The 21,434-nt window shown below is 38.4% G+C and overlaps 1 protein-coding gene and 2 pseudogenes across 3 annotated transcripts in view; 1 reads left to right on the forward strand and 2 right to left on the reverse strand.

The window, feature by feature from the left end:
• Positions 1 to 21,434, reverse strand: part of Dym (dymeclin) — a 543,161-nt gene that overhangs the window by 485,572 nt on the left and 36,155 nt on the right. For 2 of the 3 annotated variants that reach the window (XM_004623641.3, XM_023714739.1), the window contains exon 2: positions 5,699 to 5,891. In XM_004623641.3, coding sequence (XP_004623698.1) covers positions 5,699 to 5,838 — 140 coding nt within the window. In that variant the 5' untranslated portion in view covers positions 5,839 to 5,891. Of the gene's footprint in view, positions 1 to 5,698; positions 5,892 to 17,527; positions 17,551 to 21,434 lie in introns of those variants that run through there. The other variant, XM_023714738.1, reaches the window with a different exon arrangement.
• LOC101573765 lies at positions 4,951 to 5,371 on the forward strand (annotated as a pseudogene).
• On the reverse strand, positions 19,701 to 20,090 carry LOC101576129 (annotated as a pseudogene).

The raw sequence follows: 21,434 nt of genomic DNA on the forward strand, positions 1-21,434 counted from the left end.
GCTGGGGGATTGAACCGCGGTCCCTGTGCTTTGCTAAGCTTGTTCTAAGTAGGTGCTTTAGACCACTGAGCCATCTCACCAGCCCCATATTTTACATTCTTAAGACAGACCTTTTGCTCTCTTTTCAAACTACTGGGTATTAACTCCTTGAAAAAGAGGAATATCAGAAACTTTCCCGCATTGTGGTGTTTACTGCTCCTACAAATCTACAGGATAGAAATTATTATTTCAATTTTAATGAAGAAACAACAGGCTCAAATGAGATTCTGTGGCTTTGGGGTCACACAGCTACTCAGTGGCAGAGTTGCAAGGCAAGGGGCAAGCTGGCTGCAAATTTCTTTGCTCTCCTACCATACCGCTCTGAAGCCATTCTCACCCAAACCACTATGCCTTGAGATAAAGCAATTCCCTTTACAAATGTACAAGCTATTGATACATTACTCAACTCTGCAATCTAGAATTTTAAGCTCATTAAATTCTAATGGTCAAATCAAATAGCAAATGACCAGGAGTGGTAGCACACACTTGAAATCTCAGGACTCAAGAACCTGAGGCAGGAAGATTGCCATGAGTTCAAGGCCAGCCTGAATGACAAGGCAAAACCCTGACTCAAAAAAAAAAAAAAAATCAAATATCTATTTGGGCCAAAAGTGGTAACATGTGCCTATAATCCCAGCTACTAGGAAGGCTGAGGCAAGAAGATTACAAGTTTGATGATTAATTCTGTCTCAGAATAAAATACCAAACCCCTTAGTCTGCTTTCTACATAATTCTGCCGAGCACACACCAAGCAAAACAATTATAAGCAGGAGTACACACTTATGCAGCCACAGTGAACACAGCTGCACTGCAGAAATCAAAAGCAAAACACAGAAGCTCAGTGTAGTGGCTCTTCTAAATCTGACACTTGAAGTTTGAATCTCGCCCCCCCCCCCCCCCGAACCAGCGATTAAACTCAGGCCCTTCTACTTGCCAGGCAAGCGCTTATTCTACTGAGCTGTCTCCTCCACCCCATGACACTTGAAGTTTGGGCAGGTGACATTTGGCCTTTATTAGCCAGTGGCATTTTATTTACCAGGAACAGAAGCAATACAATGACTCTACCTAATTAATAATTTCCTTTGATACTCTTTAAACAATAGAACATAAATTTAAGACAAAAACGTTTTGTTTTGTTTTGCTTTGTTTTGTTTTGTGAGACAGGATCATACTACGTAATTCAGGTAGGCCTTGAACACAATTATGTAGCTGAAGCTAGCCTCAAACTCATGGCAATCCTGCCTCAGCCTCCCAAATGGTGAGATTATAGACATGGACCACCATACCCACTTAAGAACTTTTAAAATACATAATTTTATATAACATTGTTAGCTGTGTATATCAGTTTTTATAGGGATCTAGGCTATCTCAAAAAACAGTAGGAATTCATATCTTCATCAGGTAATACTAAAGAGGCCCCAGACTTTATTTTCCTATTTTTCATCCTACTTAAAAAGTAATCCTCCTAACTCTTAATATTTTTGTAAGAACTCTCAAATCTTCCAAACTTCTCCCCTCACCACTCCTCTTCAGTTCCAAAAACTTGGCAAGTTCTTCCTCAACACCAAGTCTTGCTCATACTATTCCTTCTACATGGGCCAGTCTCCTCCTGTTCCCAGCCCCCTTGTCCCAGCTCAGATCTCAGCTCAAAGATCATCTTTGATTACCTCTAAAAGGAATAATTGGGTGGCTGGGGCAGGGGTGGGAAGGAGACCTTTCATCAAACACACTTTACTATGTTCTGAGATTCAAACCATAGGAATTAGTTACCTTTGAAAACATAAATGAAATAAACAAATCAATGTTACTTCTAGGAAGTCTCTGGCCTAAACTGCTGCACACTCCAACTTGAGTGAGACATTCCTGGTATGTACATGCTTCCCAATACACTTCCATAACAGCCTTTATCACACATCACCAGGGTCAACTGTTGGCTTACAAATGAGATTATAAGGGTCGGGGATATAGCTTAGTAGCATAGCACCTGAGTTTGACTCCCGATATAAAAAAAAAAAAAAAAAGAAATAACATAAAGCCTTAGAGGGCAAATGGTATCTTCTACCTCACAATTATAACCTGAAAAACAAAGAAGATCTACACACATTGAAAGTTCAATTAGTCTTTCAGTTCTTAATGATAAGCATAACATACATATATGTTCACATGCACCTATCCTCGTGAGCTATTCAGATATCTACAAACTAAAAAAATAAGCACACATTGATTTACAGTTTTGCTACCATTATTTTAGAAATATATAAAAAGTCAGTTACATGAATAGTTAAATATTTTATCACAAAAAATAAATAGCATGTTACTTAAAGTTTACTCTTTAGTTATACTTGATTTCTGACCTTTGCTTCATAATTAACATTAATAAAGTAAAAAATAAAACTACTGAATAATAAGAAATATTTTGCCACCATGCCTGGTAACACAACAAAATCTTATTACTTTAATGCTTAATAGCTAATACTATAGAAGGATTAGCTTAGTCCTAAGGGCCTTATTAGTGTTTCTAAAACTTGACATCAATTTTTTGGCTACAGAAATAGGATATATTTGAAGATAGCATTATGGATCCAAAGAATTCGAAGAATGAACAATCTAAATTCAGAATCTTCCCTACAGAGATTCATGTTAGCCCTGAATAATTAATAAACAAGGCAATTCCAGTTCCTGAGTCTGCTAGCTCCAAAACCTACTTAATCTCAACATCATATGCCATCACCATCACCGAAGAGCAGAGCTCCTCACTAATAAAGGATCACTTTCTCAAATAGAAAATGAAGTGACAGAGGCTGGGGAGACAGCTCAGCAGCCTAAGTGCCCCGAGTTAGATCCCCGTACCTCATGCCATGCTGCCCTGAGCATGCCATGCTAGCCACCGAAACTGGGGACTGTAATCCCAGCACTAGGAGGCTGAGACAGAAGGATGACTATGAATTTGAGCTGCATAGCAAGACCCTGTACCAAAAAAATAATTAAAAAAAAAAAAACTTTTTTAAAGAAAATGAAGTAAAAAGGCTGTGCCACCAAAATAATCATCTCACAGATGAACTAAGAGCATTACCCCACATACCTATAATGTGCAGGTTGTTCACTTCATAACATTTTTTTTAATTTAATTTTTTAGAGGATTTTTTTCCATAATTTTATTGAGAAACAAATAGCAATGAGATAGTTTCAAATCAAATTGGTAGGACAGTTTCAATAATTAACACACTGCATACATTCTTCCTAGTGGTTAATTGCTGTACAAGATGCGGACATGATAGCCTATTTACAAACACCATTAGAACAAATCACTCTATTCATTAAGAGAATGTAACTATATATCTATCCTAACCACTTTGAATACACAGATACAAAATGGACATTCATCTGTATCCCCTTTTTTTGTTAAGTTCCGTTATTTGACTACTATAGGTGTGTAAACTCAGCAAAATATTCATAACATTTCATACTAAGATTCCTTTATACCTTTCGCTGTAAACTAGGGTAAGTCAGAATAAACATGTAAGAATACCAAAAGATATATGAGAAAAAGCAATAACAAAACAAACCAGAAAACCATTCTACAAAGTAATGGCATAAGTATAGCAAAGTTAGAGGTTAAAAAAGACAAAAATGGCTCATTGTTCCTATTGCTATATTTTAAAAGGTTGAGGGGTGGGGATTTAGCTCAGTTGGCATGTGCCAGCTAGCTGCCTGGCAAGTATGAATTCCTGATTTTGATTCCTGGTACAAAATTAATTAATTAAAATGTTCAACTTTTGCAGGGCATGATGGTACATGCCTCTTATCCTAGCACTTAGGAAACTGAGGAAGGTGGATTTCCATGAGTTCCAGGCCCACTTGGGCTACATAGTGAGTTCAAGCCAGCTTGAACAACATAGCAAGACCCTGTATCAAGACAAACAAAAAACAAAACAAACAAACAAAAAATGGCAATGGTCAAAAGTCAAAAAGTGGGACTGGCCAGATAGTTTAGCAGATTAGCAGGGAACAGGGTTAGATCCCCCACCCCCTCCCCCAGGGCATGCTGAGAGGCAACTGAGATTGGGCATGGTGGCATGTGCTTGTAATCCCAGCACTTGGGGGGCTGAAAACAGGAGGATCACTATGAGTCTGATCTGTGTAGTGAGACCCTGTAGACCCTATACTAAATACATTAAAAAAAAAAAAAAAAAAAAAAAGTACATCCAGGACAGGCATGGTGGTATACCTCTACAATCCCAGCACTCAGGAGGCCCAAGCAGAAGACTGTTGTAAGTTCAAGACCTGAACTATATATAGCAAGACCCTATCAAAAAAATTAAAAAGTACACTAAATTAATAAAGATGTGGAGAAACAGACCCTCTCATATATGGCTGGTAGGAGAATAAAACTTCCACAGAGCAATCTGACATAACTACCAAAATTACAGATCTAATCCACACATATTTTGATCCAGGAATTCTACTTCAAGTTTTCATTGTTTTCTCTGTGCTGTGGGGATGGAGCCCAAAGCTACACAAGCATTCTACCACTGAGATACATCCCTATGCGTTTTTGTTTTTTGTTTTTTTAAAGATAGGATCTCACTAAGTTGCCTAGCCTGGCTTCAAATTTGCAACCTCCTGCCTCTGCCTCTTGACTGGAATCACAGGTATAAGCCACCACACCTATCTCACTTCAAGGAATTTATATTAGAGAGAAATTCTAGTCGCAAAATGCTAGAATTCTATGCATGAGAAATAACGTATATAGCATTATCTACTACAACAAAAGACTGGAACAGTCCATCCATAGAAAATTGATTAAATAGATTCTATAGTTATTCTTCAGCCATTGCAGTTGCATATATGCTTACATACACACAACACATTTTTACTTTACTCATTTATATTTAAAATTTTTTGGCTCTTTCCTTGGGACCCGCCAACATGGGCCGCGTTAGTACCAAGACAGTGAAGAAGGCAGCCCGCGTCATCATTGAGAAGTACTATACGCGCCTGGGAAACGACTTCCACACCAACAAGCGCGTGTGTGAGGAAATCGCCATCATCCCCAGCAAGAAGCTCCGCAACAAGATAGCAGGCTATGTCACACATCTGATGAAGCGGATACACAGGGGCCCTGTGCAGGGTATTTCCATCAAGTTGCAGGAGGAGGCGAGAGAAAGGAGAGATAATTACGTCCCTGAGATGCATTGGATCAGGAAATCATTGAAGTAGATCCTGACACTAAAGAAATGCTGAAGCTTTTGGACTTCGCAGCCTCTCCAACCTGCAGGTCACATAGCCTACCGCTGGGATGAATTTCAAAACACCACATGGAGCTGTTTGAATCTTTTTACTATGCTGTAATGTCAATAAATTTGGGACAATGAAAAAATAATAATAAAATAAAATAAATTTTTTTTTTAAAACTACATGGGGTACAGCTTAAATAACCTTGTACAACGTCTGAAGAAACTCCAATCAGTCTTCATCTCTGAAGAAGGGAGGTGGTGGAACAGAAAAAAAAAAATTTTTATTTCCTTTTTTCATAACTTTTGGATTTTCTACTGATGCACGACAGACACAAATAGATTACTGTTACTAAAAATATGCTTTAAAAAGCAACATAACACACACAATTCATTCAGCCTTTTATGTTTAGGCAATCTCTTACCTGCTAGTTGGTGCAGGGAAGGAAAATGACAGAAGCTGATTCCAGAATGGGTCATTCTCAGAGATAGATTCTGTGCCTGATAACTTTTTTAAATACTCATTTTTAGGAAGATCATTGATCCTGCTGCTATTTGACCCCATCTTCTGGTGCAACAAGATAGCTTGTCTTTATACCTGCATTTCCACAGGACCACCTATTAAAAAAAAGAGAAAAAAATTCAGATTTGTTCAAAATAGTCACCATTCTTTTGCCTATTTATTTAAAAACTATAAACTTAATAAAGGAAATTACAGGGGCTGGTGAGATGGCTCAGTGGTCTAAAGCACCTACTTAGAACAAGCTTAGCAAAGCACAGGGACCATAGTTCAATCCCCCAGCACCACATGTCAGCCAGCCCGCCACACACACACACAAATAAATAAATAAAATTTTAAAAAAATAAAGGAAATTACATCTTCCTTTATTTATAAGTATTTTAGATACCAAATACAACATTACAAGGAAAAAAATGGAGTTAAAGTTTATCTTGGCTACATAAAAATAAATCTCTTTATTTTCAATGTATTTGATACAGGGTACCACTACACAGCTCCAAAAATAAATCTCAGTATACTTCAACCACAGATTTTAGGATGAGCACACCTTCGCCCAAGATAATCTCACAAAAAACATAATAAAGATAGCTTACTAACAAAGAGTCTGAAAAAGGGGCTCACATACAACAGAGATGATAAGGCCAGAGACACAGGGGGGTGAATGTGCAGAGAAGTTGCCATAAGCTCTGTGCACACAGGAAGAGAGGGGACAGGAACTGTCCTGAACTCCATGCTGCTGGTGCTATCAGGTCCAAAGGAGTCACCTCTAATGTCACTCTCCTCCCTTGTTGTACACCCATGGTATTCACTGACATGCATCTTTTCTTGATCCTTGACTCTTTTTATTTTTATTATTATTATTATTATTATTATGTATTTAGGACAGGGTCTATAGGATCTCACTATGTAGATCAGACTCGTAGTGATTCTCCTGTTTTCAGCCTCTCAAGCACTGGGATTACAGACATGCACCACCACTCTCTCAATCATCGGCTCAGCGTGCCCCGGGGGCAGGGCTGGCATGTGTCAATCTTATTTTTGATGACAGGTGCTATCTTAATTTATCTTTCTACCCCCCATATCTCAAACTAGCAGGTAACAAACATTTCCCAAACAGTATGCTGAAGGAATGACTGAGTAATTTTGGCTATTAAGAAAAAAACTGTTCACCAGTAGAAAGCTCACTAAATATATTCTGTAGTTACTTTTCAGCCATTAAAGACAGTAAAGTAGCTGTATATGTGCCTACATATACAAGACACGTTTTACTTAACTTACCATTTATATTTGGTTTTGAAAGACGACATGGGCTATAGCTTAAATAACCTTGTACTAGGTCTGAGGGAGTCCAAAGAAATTGCTGCTAGCCTCACCTCTGGAGAAGGGGGGTGGTACAGCAGGGGAAGGAAGAAAATGTATTTCCTACTACATGGTCCAGTTACACTGCCTTCCTCAACTCACACTTGAGGCAGAACAAGAAAATGGTAACAAGATGGATAATAATTACACTATTTTCACAAAGAAAAAAAAACAATGTGGGCTCAGTGGCAAGACAAAGCTCGAGTCAGATGAAATTTTTTATTAGCGACTAACTTTTGACTTTACTTAATAATGACTTTACTTTTATTAGGGACTTTACTTATGCCCCTCTTCATTTCATGAAAGTACTAGTTGGAATTTCTATGTTCTCTTCAGAAGTGAAATGAATTGCTTATCAGAGGACACAGGCTTCCCCCAGTATACATGCACAGCTAGGTTGTTGGACCAGAGTGAAAAACACTGCTCTGCTCCTCATTACCGGCACCTCAGCCCAATGCCTCAGTCCCTAATCATGGGGACAGGGGCCCCAAGAAGCGAAAAGAAGGGAGGGGAGGGGAAGGAAAGGGATGAGAAGGGGGGGAAGGGAGAAACACTGTAAAACATGCAAACAGTTTACAGACATATTTATGAATATACTAATATCTAACATAATAGTAAAACACATGGGGAAAACAAGCAAATTCTAATATCAGAAAGGTCAGAGTTTTTCAGGACTCTTTGTAAGGGTATCTGGAAGTAATCTGCACCAAGCCAGCAGCTGCAATAACTACAGTTTCAACTTCAACTCCACGATGTTTCCCTTGGCCAAAAATGCATTAGGTTGTTTTCCAGTTCGAAGCATTCCACAAATGGTAACAAGGCAGAGCCACCAGAAATGTACACCTGAGCTCCATGACAAATATGGTAATGCTGTATTAGTTGGTGGAGCCATGTTCTATATTGCTGCATGGAACTACACAGCAACACAAATTGGATAGAATGGAACCTTTCCCCTGTTGGCAGAGTCCCCACCAAGGAATGCAGAGATCAGTAATCATACCAGCTGATACGATACAGCTAAATTATTTCTAAATGAACATAACTGATGCCAAGTAAAAGCGCTGGGTATCCATTAAAATATGGCCTATTGAAGAAATAAAGTACAACTGAAATCTTAAAAAAAAAAAAAAAAAAGGTCAGAGAGAGGGACAGGAGTATCAGTAAATACTTCAAGGAACAGGGAGCCAGACTAGCATTTACAAAGCAATGGATTCGATCGCCAGCACTGCAGAGAGGTATAGACAGCAAGAAAAAAAAAAAAAAAAAACAGAAAAATCAAGTATAAAAAGTAAAATTTACATTTGTTGAAATAAACAGTACTTACATGGTTTTTTGTTATATATAACTCTGTTTCCAACTGTTGTGTTTATTTTTAAAAAGAAAAGATTGGTTTCTCAACTTTTAGAGGCAGTACTGGAAGCTAGATGACAGGCAAGCAATGGCATTAAAATTTACAAGGAAAACACCACCAGAAATCCAGAGTTAGCCAATTTACCAAGTATATAGACAGAAGAAAGGCATCTTCTGACTTGCCAAGATTCAAGACACCTCCCAGGCACTCCATCTTCAGGAAGCTATGGAAGATGTACTCTCTCCATATGAAAAAAGGCAAGAAAAAGGAAGACAAAATTCAGGAAACATGTATTCAACAGAGGGCAGTGATGAAGTGAAGCCACAGAACCACAGCTGTGTCGCAGCTGAATGAGCTTCCAGGACCTCAGGAAGAAAAACTAGAACTAATAGGTCACTTGATCTGTCTGACTTCATTATGTGGAGTATTACAATATTCTAGGGAAATCTGGAATTGATAAAAAAAAAAAAAAAGTCACCTAGGAAACACAGCAAATTGAATTTTTAAAGACTTACATACGTTAGCTGGGCATGGTGGCACAGGCCTGTAATCAATCCCTACACACTGACAGATAGAAGGAAGAGAATCAAAAGTTCTAGCCCAGCCTGGGCAACAAAGCAACTTAGAGACACTGGCTCAAAATGAAAAAATAAAGCAGCCAGAGAGAGTTCTGAGGTCTAAGCATCTGCCTGGCAAGCACCAAAACCCCTGGTATTGCATGCCCTGCCAGCTAGCCCTGAGCCAGCCGCTGAGACCAGGCCTGTAATTCCAGTGCTGGGGAGGCAAAATCAGGAGGATCACTACGTCTGAGCTGCATAGCAAGACCCTGTGCCAAATACACAAAATTTTTTTTTAAAAGTGGTTAATACTATTCTTTGAAAAAATATCTTAAAGGTTTATAAATGCTTGAAATGTCACATAAAGGCTGATTTCTAAAATATAAAATAAATAAAACAATATTTATTTATATATACAAAAAAACTGGGTTCATTCCCTAGTACCACCACCACTACTCAAAAAATAAATAGACTAGGTACTTTAGGAAAATCAAAAATTGTTCAACAAAGGTCATGTAATAAGACTCAATTCAACAATAATCAATATTTACATTGAACTAAGCACTACCGTATAAACAGTAAATAAAAATTTAACCAAAAATTCAGAGGTAACTAAATTGCAAAGATTATAGAAAAAGTGGGAGTAATCTAAAAGTGTCTCATTTTCATCTTCCATAACAGGTAGGAAGTCAAAGAAAATATCTAAATTACTAATTTTTTTAAATGTATAGATTGAATAAATAAGAAGTTAAAACAATAAGGACAATAGATGATAAATTTGAAAGTGACTTTCCCTGTGGAGAAGAAGACTCCCAAAGAGGAAGGGAGGTAGTGCAATTTTTTTGAAGCCTGTCATATTATTTGATTTCTTTAAAGAAAACTTTGTCTATATGCCATATACAGGTGGTGGCGCACACCTGTAACCCCAACATTTACCAGACTGAAACACAAGCATCTCTGCACATTCAGGGCCAGTCTGAATTGCATACAAAAAGAACCTGTCTCAAAAGAACTACTAAACTCCTCCAACACCAGACTTCCTACTCTGATTTAAATTTTTATCATACAGCAATTAACCACTAGGAAGAATGTATGCAATGTGTTACTTATTGAGAAACTGTCCTACCAATTTGGTTTGAAACTGTCTCATTGCTATTTCTCAATAAAATTATGGAAATAAATAAATTTTTATCATACACAAAACAGGATATCACCACTGTAAGGAAAGCAGTAACAAAAATAAGAATCTTTATTGAGGCACATAACTAATAATGTTTTTCAAAAGACTATGTTTAGGGCTGGGGAGATAACTCAGTGGCATAAGCACCTACCTGGCAAGCTCTAGGTCCTGAGTTCAATCCCTAGTACTGAAAAAAATAAACAACTATGACTGATATAGTTTAATGTCATACATATACATTACAATTGCTATATCCCAAAATACAAATTTAAAATTCCCACCACTCTATAAGTTTACAAACAAGCCACAGTTAGTGGTTCGTCAGAAAAAAGAAATTAAATTCAACCCTTCAGTAGTGACAGACATACCAAATAGAAAACTCTGAAAATAAACCCATGGAAATGCAGCCAACTGATTTTTGTAAATGATGCAAACACAATTCAATAGTAGATGGACAAATGCTGTTTTAAACAAATGGTACTAGAATATGTGGTCAATAATAGGGTGAGGGCCAGGGAGATGGCTAAGTAGAATAAGCACTTCCCTGGCAAGTGCAAGGGTCTGAGTCCAATCCCTGGTTCTGCCAAAAAAAAAAATAATAATAATAATAATAACAGGATGAAGGACAGCACATTGACTTAACCCTCAGATCTTATGATGCTATGTGAAATGTTAACTCAAAATGTACCACAGAGATAAATGTAAAACATAAATTTTAAAACTTTCAGAAGAAAGCATAGGAATAAGCCTCTAGTACCTACAGTTAGAGTTTTTAGAATGGAAAGGCATAATCTATTTTTAAAAAGTTGATATATTATTGGGTTTTACATTATTTGGCTTTTTATGAAAGACCTTGTTAAGACAAGCCACAAATTACAAGAAAAATATCTGAAAATCACATATTTTAAAGGCCTTATTATAGAATATATCAACTCTCTAAGCTCAACAGTAAAAGTCCAATTCAAAAATGTACAAATGACTTTAACAAAGCATCAAAGATATATGAACAAAAAATAAACACATGAAACAGTTCCAAAATCATTAGTCATTAGGGAACTAAAAATGAAAACACAGTAACATATCATTACACATCTATTATAACAGCACTTTAAACTGAGGATATAAAGAAATTGGATCTCTCATTGATAGCTGGTAGAAACTTAAAATGATACAGCAATTATTAAAAATGACTCCAAGCTTCTTATAAATTTAGAGATATATAGTACTTGCCCTCCTGGCCTAGAACTCTAGAGAAAAGAAAAGTTAACAACTAAAAATGTACAAGTGCTCATAACTGCTTTATTTCGAATAACCAAACTGAAAACAAGCCAAATGTCCTTTGAAAAGTGAATGAATAAGCAAATGGGTACATCCAGACAACGGGATAAAGGGAAAGAACTACTGATGCTCAGTAACCGGACAAGGGCACAATTACATGCACTGTTTCTTTAAAAACTCCCTTCTTTAAGGCAAAAAACTCATTTAGAGATCACAGTTTATGCCTAAGTGAATGAATGATAGCAATGATGTAAGAGGCAGAAGGAATTAGTAATACAATGCTTTGTTATTATAAAGTACATGCCCTACTACAAAGCAATATAGTATTACCTGAAAGTGGACTTGGATTATTTGTAAATACATATACATCGCAAACTCAGAGGAACCAGTGGTGGGGAAGGGGAAGCAAAACTAAAGGTATAATTGATACGCTAAAGAGAGAAAAAGGAGGCAGAGAGATAGCTCAGTGTCATAAGCACTTGTCTGGCAAGTGCAAGGTCCTGAGTTTGATCTCCAGTACCAAAAAAGAAAAAGAAAATAACATAAGGGATCCAGGGAAATAGCTCAGTAAAATAAGCACTTGCCTGGCAAGCGCAAGGGCTTGAGTTCAATCCCCAGTTCTGCCAAAAAAAAAAAAAAAAAAAAAAGGAAAAAATATAAAAGGCAGAAAAACAATGCAAAGCAAAAAATAAAAAGGGTTATAAATAAAAAACAGTAACAAATATGACTATTAATTCAGCTATACCAACAATCACCTTAAACATCAATGGTCTAAAATTATTCATTAAAACAGATTATTGGAGTGGATTAAAAAACAATGAACTTAATTAAGTCACCTCACATCCAGATGTTTTCTTCTTGGTGACCTCCAGCCTTGGGTAAGATCACATCTAAAGTCCTTCTTCCTCTTATTCTGGGGTTCCCAGTGTCCCTCCCTCTGTAATGCATGCTTTATTGCTGAAAAAGAAACAATCCCTGTGCCACCTCTGGCCCACACCTAAGCTTCAAATTGGCCTGGCTTGGCCAGCTCGGTTTGGCAGCTCCTTCCCTATAAAATAATTCTGCAAGGCAGAACAGTCCCGCGTAAGCCTGGCTGTCCTCAGCCTGTTGGGGGAGGATGTAGACCCTGCAAAAGTATGGCAAGGGGGTGCTAGGGAAGTTTTCTCCCTCCAGGGGAGATGTAAAGAGTTAACAGAGTTTTGCGCCTTAACTGTAAAAAATCATAAAAACCCTTTGTGCTTCTTATTTTCTACTCTCAGAAATGTATTCCTTTCGGCTCAAGGCTGTTCAACAATAAAAAACTGTTTCTTGTCAAGGCAGTAAGCTACACAAACTCCTTCCCCAACCATCTCCTGTAAGGTAGTCAGCTTAAGATGTATCTTATAAAAATATGCACTTATCACTAAGCTGTAAAAAACCTTTTAGTTATAAACAGTTTGCAGCTGTGTCAAATGAATGTAGTTTCTGTTGTTCTGTGCTAGATAACAAATTTGCTTACCAAACTGGATATGATTTCTGTTATAAATACCCCCCTGCTACCTACGTTCAGGGCCGATCAGCCTTCTCCTGCATGAGACATGGCTTACGGACCTGAGCTCAGAAAATAAAAGGCTCTATTCAAATTTCTATCTGGCTGATCTGGTTCCTATGCAGAGTTGACCCATACAGGAGAAATGTGGCAGATGGCAGCCTGGTGAGCGCATGGGGAAGCCCAACACACAAGCAGCCCTCCTAAACACCCACATGAGTTGAAGAGCTCCCGTGTCTCTAGTGTTGTCCTGTTTTCACTGCTCTAGGCCCAGGTGGCAGCAGATGAGTGTCAGGAGAGGGTGACTAAACAAAGGCTGAAAACAGGGCCACCAGAAAAGAAGGAGTTCAGTTGTCAACCTCTGCTGGCCCAACTTTGGGTTTATCCCCAAGGACTTGTCCAGATTTTACCTACCTTATCAGTCCCAAGTTTGTTTAATGAGGCTGCGACAGATTTAGAACTAGGAAAGCAGAGGAGTGCCTTGCAAAATCCCCAGCTTGGGGCTGGGGAGATGGCTCAGTGGAATAAGTGCTTCCCTGGCAAGTGAGTGCAAGGACCTGAGTTCAATCCCTGGTTCCGCAAAAAAAAAAAAAAAAAAAAAAAACCAGCTTCCAAGGGTCTGCCGGGCCCTGTGCAGCTCCGAGCCCCCAACTCTCAGGCTCTAGTATGAGGATGTCAGGCGAGGCCCCGCTCTCTCCTGTTCACACCTGCTGCCATGGGTAGGCCGGTGAGCACTGTAGCGGTGAGTATCCCCTCGATTTCTGCTACTCGTGGGACCGCAAGGGTCGTGGCTCCTTGTATACTTGTGGCTAATCTACTAATTCCAATGAGGATACATGGAAGAAAGCACAGGTGACCCAGCTAAGGTCACATACCGGGACACTCTGCACACTATTTTTGTAGTTTTTACAGTTGATAATTATTTCAAAATAAAAATTATTTTAAATAAATTAAAAAGTCTAACCTAAAAATCTAATATATACATATATATCCCAGAATGATGCCAACAAATCAGACAAACACATTCTTTCACACCACTGTTCTATTTTTACATAGTCAATCACCTTATCATAATGCCATATTAGGATCTCACATTCTGGTTACTTAATGTCTTCAAATGCTCTTTCACTTCTACTAATTTCTCTCAATAAATTTCTTTTTCAGATCCGTTCAAAACTGAACTGGCGGGGCCGAGGAGATGGCTCAGTACAATAAGCACTTGCCTGGCAAGCACAAGAGCCTGAGTTCAATCCCTGATTCAGCAAAAAATAAATAAATAAATAAATAAATAAATAAATAAATAAATAAAAGAACTGGCTTGTTCAATCAAAGCTAGATTATGTATTTGAATCTTTTGGGAACTCTATACAAACTCTATTAATTTTGAGGAACATTATATTTTGTCTTCTTCAACCTACTTACAGTTACTGCTATCTCCTTCTTCCCCAAATCTTTCAAATACTTTTGTCTAATAATATCTACGATCTCTGAATATGCCTCAGTGAAAGTTTCAAAAAGAGAACAATAAAAGATCCCTGACAGGGTTTGGGGAGAGAACTCAGCAGTTTAAGCGCCTGCCTGGCAAGCACAAGGACCCGGGTATGATTCCCAGTACCACAAGCTGCAAAGGCCCCCTGAGCCATGCCAGCACACTGAAATGGGTGTGGTGGCCCACACCTGTAATCCCAGTGCTGGGGAGGCTGACACAGGAGGATCACTGTGAGTCCAAGCTGTGTAGTGGAGACCTTGCACCAAAGGAAGGAAGAAAAGAAAGAAGGGAGGGAGGGAGGGAGGGAGAGAGAGAGGCAGGCAGGCAGGCAGGCAGGCAGGGATGGTAGCTCAGAAATTTGCTATTACATTCCTTTTTCCAGTACTTCTATCTTACACAGCTACTTACATAAATATGTATGGTGCTTCACACAGATATAACAATACAGGTGTGATAAATCCTGAGAAAAAGAATTGCTTGTTCAAAGGGGAGGTACATTCCTAATTTTGATAGAAAATGCTTAGTAGCTTTTACTTTTTTTTCCTTTTTTTTTTTGTGTGTGGAACCAGGGATTGAACTCAGGCCCTTGTGCTTGCCTGGGAAGCATTTATTCCACTGAGCCATCTCCCCAGGCCCTGCTTTTACTCTTATTGAATCAACTTGCATTGCCACCAGCAATGCTCACTTCTCCACTCCACAGCCACCACTCTTTATCAACAATAAGGCAGGGGGGAAAGCTCTTTAATACAGTTTTCATTTCTCTTACTGTGAATGAGGCTATACTTTGACTACTTTTTATTTATTTATATGAAATAAACTTTATTTTCAAAATTGATAGGACACTCCACAAAGTATTGAATCAAACAAACTGCTTACACCAACACAATTGTGAAATCTGTCTAGGCCAATATTAATGAAACCTTTATCAGGAGAGATAGGACAGAACACATGGAAAACTCAGACAGCCTACTGAGCATACTCTTCTCCCCACCTTTTTTCACTAAACTCTAGAAATAATGTAAATGATATTTTTAGCTAGTCAGTGATTACAAAGTCATGCTCAAAAATTCACAGGGGCTGGGCATTGTGCCAAATTCCTGTAATCCTAGCTACTCAGGCTAAAGCAGAAGGATCGCCAAGACAATTGAATAACACAGCATCTTAAAATATTTTTTTTTTATTTTTTTACTTTTTTGTATTTTAGGGAAGGATCTACAGGGTGTTCAGGGTCTCACTACTAGATCAGACTCATAGTGATCCACCTGTCAACAGCCTCCCAAGAGCTGGAATTACAGTCACACGCCACCATGCCCAGTCTCAACTGCCGTCTCAGCGTGCCCTGGGGGTGGGGCTGGTGCAGCAGGCCTGGGGAGCAAACCCGTGGCCCCTGTGCCTGTTTGCAGGCACTTTAATCCACTGAGCTATTTGGCTGGACCTTAAAATATTTTTTTAAGAAAAAATAAAATTTTAAAAGGCTAGAGATGTAGCACAATGGTAATGCACATACATAGTATATATAAGGCTCTGGGTTTGTCTCTCAGTACTGGGAGGAAAAAATCACAGGAGACAAGACTCTATGAGGAATGCCCACAAAATAGAAGACAGATAAAGGTGTCCTAAAATGTGAAACAGTAGACTGGGCATGGTGGCACGCACCTATAATCCCAGCACTTGAGAGGCTGAAAACAGGAGGATCACTACAAATCCGATCTGTGTAGTAAGACCCTGTAGACCCTATACTAAATACATTTTTTTTAAATAAGGAAATAGCATCACAAAGCAGACACAAGAGTCTTCAAGAAAGCATCACAAAGCATAAGGACAGAAACTTCTGCAGAGGCAGAAAGACCAGGAAAAGGCTAGGTCCCAGGTCCAACTGAGGGTTGGCGAGGTCACACCAGGGAGTCATCCCTTCCCCAGCAGCAGCAGAAAGGTACAACTGGTAAAGAAGAGTGAAAATAATATCAGGGGAACTGGAATTCCCAGGAAGAACAAGGTTAGCCAAGCAAAGAGGTGGACCACAGTCGTACTGGCCAGAAAATTCCATCTGCTACCCATCCCCACTGAAGGCAAAGTTTAAAAGGAAGTTCATATTTCTTTAAACTAGTCAGTGATTAATCTTATTTCCTGACTTCACTAATGGCTTTCCATGATACTACTCTGAAACCTTTCCATTCTAACCCCAACCCCTGACCAGGGCAATTCTACCAATATGTCTATAGCCTTATATAGATATAATCAACTTTATGTTGATAAAAATGTACCTTACATAGTCTACACTAGAAATCAGAAGTATGCAACTGCTGAAGCTTGTAATAATAGGTGTGATGGCTTGTATCCAGATATTCTCCCCCACAAGGTCTCATACAGTCATAGGCAGGGCTTTTTGGAGGTGGCTGGATTTAGGGTGTGTGCTGGGCCAGAGAGATAGCTTAGTGACTTAAGCGCCTGCCTGGCAAGCACAGAGTCCCAAGTTTGATCTCCAGTATCAAAATAAAGAAAGCAAGGCATGTGATGCTTGGATTGATTCACGATGCAATGTGAGAATTAAGGGTATAAGTACTACCCATCCTAAGGGCTGGTAGGCTAGATAAAATATAAAAGCAAAAGGGTAGCTTGCTGTTTGCTGCTTCTGCCTGCTCTGCTTTGTCATAGACTATTTCTCCGATACCCCTCTGCTATGCCATGCTGCCTTGGAGAAGCCAACTATGAACTTAAATCTCTGTAAACCATGAGCTGCATAAGCCTTTCCTCCTTTAATGTTGGATGTTCCATATTTTGTTTCACCAACATAAAAAGTAAGGCGATAGTAAACCATTCAAAGGACCTGTATCAGTCAGATTTACTGTCATTAGGACAAAACACTTGACATCCACAACTTGAAGGAGGAGAGTTTAATTTGGCTTATTGTTTTAGGAGATTCAGTTCAAGTTAGTTGGCTCCACAGCAGAAAAATCATGGTAGATGAGCACAACAGAGAACAGCTACTCACCTCATGACATCCGGGAAGCTCAGGGAGAAAGGAGGAGCTAGGGACAAGAATACATCCTTACACACATGTCCCCACTGACTCACCTTTTCTGACCAGGCTCCATCTCCTAGTAGCACATTCAGCTACATATGAACTCATGAGCACACTGATCCATTTATGAATATAGCACTACATGACCCAATCACACGTGAGGGATTGTGAGGGACATTTTAGATCTAAACCACAATAAGACCTATTTTTTATTGAATGTGTTGTAGTAAAGAACTTAATCTTATGGTGGCACACACCTACAATCCCAGCACTTGGAAAGCTGAGGCAGGAGAATTACCATGAGGTCCAGGCCAGCCTGAAACAGTGAAACTGTGTCTCAAAAAAACAGGGGAGGGGCGGATCATAAGATAGCTCAGCAGAATAAGTGGCCACTTAGGCAAGTGCAGGGACTGGGTTTGATCCCCAGCACCATATACTGTGCACTGGGTGCACTGAACCGGCCGTGAACTCCAGGTATGGTGCTGCATGCCTGTAATCCCAGCACTGCAGAGGCTGAAAACAGGAGAATCACTACAAGTCCAAGCTGCACAGTGAGACCCTGTACCAAACACATAAAAAATAAAATAAAATAAAAATCTTTAACACATGCAAAACTGACTACATTATGCCTCCTAAAACCAGTTTCCTCCATCAGTTCATTATTCCCCCAAAGCTCCCACTACAGAAAAAATGGCCTTGAAATGCTGCCTTTCTGTGATATATATAATACATCTCCCAGGTAGATTATTTCTGAGAGCCAGAATTAGGCATTTTCTTTCTTTCTCATCCATAATTAATCTCTAACACACACCTAGACAGAAATTACTCAAAAGAAAACAATCTTTACAGAAATAGCCAGAGGCCCACAGCTAATGAATACACGAAAAGATCTTCAGACTAAATAGGAATAAAATCTGCAAATTAGAACAATAAAGTATCATTTTTGCCCTATCAGGCTAATAAAGGTTTAGAAAAACTAATAACAGGGGCTGGGGAAATGGCTCAGTGGAATACGTGCTTCCCTGGCAAGTGCAAGGGCCTGAGTTCAAACCCTGGTTCCGCCAAAAAAACAAACAAAAAAACTGGTAACAGTATAAGGGTAAAACTAAACCGACATTCTCACATTCAGTGTAGACATCTGGCAATATCAAAATTTCAAGTGCACATGGCCTTTATAACAATTTTATTTTCAAAAATTTATCTTACAGGTAAATCCATACAAGCTGACAAGTTCTGCATTCAGATGTTAATCATATCACTGCTTATAACAACAAATACACAAAATAACCTAAATGATCATCACTTGGGGGTTAGTTACATTGTGGAATAACTATAAAATGAAATACCTTGTAGGCAATGTAAAGAATGCAGATCATAAATGTATGAATATATAAAAATATCCTAAATAACTCAAATAAGAATAAAGAAACAAAAGACAAAACAAGAATAAGATCCCACTAGTTTCAACAAACATACAAATGTTTACAGGACTACAAGACCAATTATCTCATTAGGGAATCAGGTTTCTTTGTTTGTTTGTTTTCTTTTTTTCAGATACAGGGGTTGAACTCAGGCCCTTGTGCATGCCAGGCAAGTGCTTATTCTAATGAGCCAACTCCCCAGCCCCTGTGGGAATGAGTTTTATGGTAGTACCTGTAACCTCAGTACACATGAGGTGGAGACAGGAGGATCACAAGGCTGCCTGGGCTTCATGCAAGTTTTAGGCCAGAGTGAAGTATGCAGCAAAATCCTGTCTCAAAATAGGGGAAGCGGGTGAGGCATTTCAATTTTATATCTTGCTATTATATTAAACTTAAAATAATATTTTTTTACATTTTTAATTAATTTTACTAATACATTTTTGACATACACGATAATTTTTATCATACGGAAGTCATATGTGTATACATATGACTCTTCTCATTTCCCTCCCTTCCCTTCAACTTCTCTTGCCCTGCTTATTTACCAAAGCTTTGTTTTCATTTTTTCCTCTACTCTTTGTTTCTCCCACCCCACCCCAGACCCCTTTCCAATTTGAGCATTTTCTATTTCACAATATTTATTATACACTTTGACCATTATTTAGTTTCAGTTTTTTGGTTTTTTTTTTTTAAGTTTCAGAGATTAATCTGTGTAATAAACTCCAATAAATAAACATGATTTCATGCATTTAAACGAGAAGCATTTCCTGGTTCAATGGAAAATTGTGTGGATGACTTCTGAAAGACCTTCATTTTAAGCAGCTTTATAGTGAAACATTTCACTTAAAAGTCGGGACCTTCTTTCTTCAGTTTGCTGTAATCCATATTCACAGTGAAGAACTTGTATTGATCATTGGGGCCCAGTTTGTTCCAGGGTTCTGAATTATTCTTCCTGTCCCACCTGACATCTGGATTGAACAATGCCAGATGTGTCAAATACAGTGCTGCTCCAGTACCTCCTGCTCCAATAAACAGGAAAAGGGGATCAAGCTGGGATGCTTCTTGGCCTAAGTGAAGATCTGGCAGAGCATGTTTGTGGCAGCAGCCTACAGCCCAAAAGAACGAAAACAAACCCGTAGGTCTAGACTAAGCCATCACCCTCACCAGTAGTTTCAGTTTTTCACAGCAGTGAAACTAGGCAATTAAACCTTAAAATAAATTTTATCATTAGCTTCCAAAATAAAGAATCACTCCAAAACTATTCAAATTTCTATCAATATTATCAGCATTCTTGGTTCATGTTATCTCACATACCCAAACATCAATTCCACAATATCCACGGACTTCAAATGCTTCTAATGCTTAGATGTTAGAATAGCTGCTAAAAACACAAAAATGCATAAAATCAGGTCTCCATCACTAATGAACTCAAATTCTAGTGGGAAAGACAATATACCAATAAATCACTACAACACAATACAGTTAAGCACTAAAGTGGAGTCACTCATATACAAGAAGCTTTGAAACTACAGGAGAATCTGTGGCAGAGGAAACTATTCATACTGGCACTTTTATTTAATCAATTTGCATTTCTTTACTGCTAGTCTATATGTCAGAAACTAAGTGAATTACAATTAACAATCTTTTTCATTCTCATAACAATCCAAAGAGGTAGGAGCTCAACTAAAGAGGAAAACTAAAGCTGAGGGGTCATAAGTAATTTGGTTAAAGTCTCAAAGATAAAGAGCAAGGTCAGGATGTGAGCCCATGCATCTATTTCCAGAGTTCCTGTTCTTTATCACTTTACTATGCTCACTCTCCAATGACATCAATAAGTCCTAAGGTTCTTGTACAACATCTGTAATTCCACAGGTTTTTTTTTTTTTTTTTTACAAATTTAGGACAGGGTCTACAAGGTGTACAGGATCTCACATCACACATCAGATTTTATTTTGTAGGGGCAAAGGAGATGGCTCAGTGGAATAAGCACGTTCCTGGCAAACGCGAGGGCATGAGTTCAATCCCCGGTTCCGAACCAAAAAAAAAAAAAAATTGAGATATTGTTTTGTTTTGTTTTGTTTTTCCCATAATTTTATTGAGAAACAAATAGCAATGAGACAGTTTCAAACCAAATTGGTAGGAAAGTTTCAATAATTAACATATTGCATACATTCTTCCTAGTGCTTAATTGCTTAACAAGATGTGGACATGATATCCTATTTACAAACACTATTACAACAAATCCCTCTTTTCATTAAGAGAATGTAGTTATGTATCTATCCTAACCATTTTAAATACACAAATACAAAATTAACATTCATCTGTATCCCCTTCTCTTGTCTAGTTCCGTTATTTGAATATTATAGGTGTGTTAACTCAGCAAAATATTCTAATAGAGTCCACTACTCCATTATAGTATTGGGTCTTCCGCTTCACTGGCAATGTCAGAAATTGTT

Source organism: Octodon degus, unplaced genomic scaffold (assembly GCF_000260255.1).
Source record: "Octodon degus isolate 3935 unplaced genomic scaffold, OctDeg1.0 scaffold00003, whole genome shotgun sequence".
NCBI classification, from domain to species: domain Eukaryota; kingdom Metazoa; phylum Chordata; class Mammalia; order Rodentia; family Octodontidae; genus Octodon; species Octodon degus.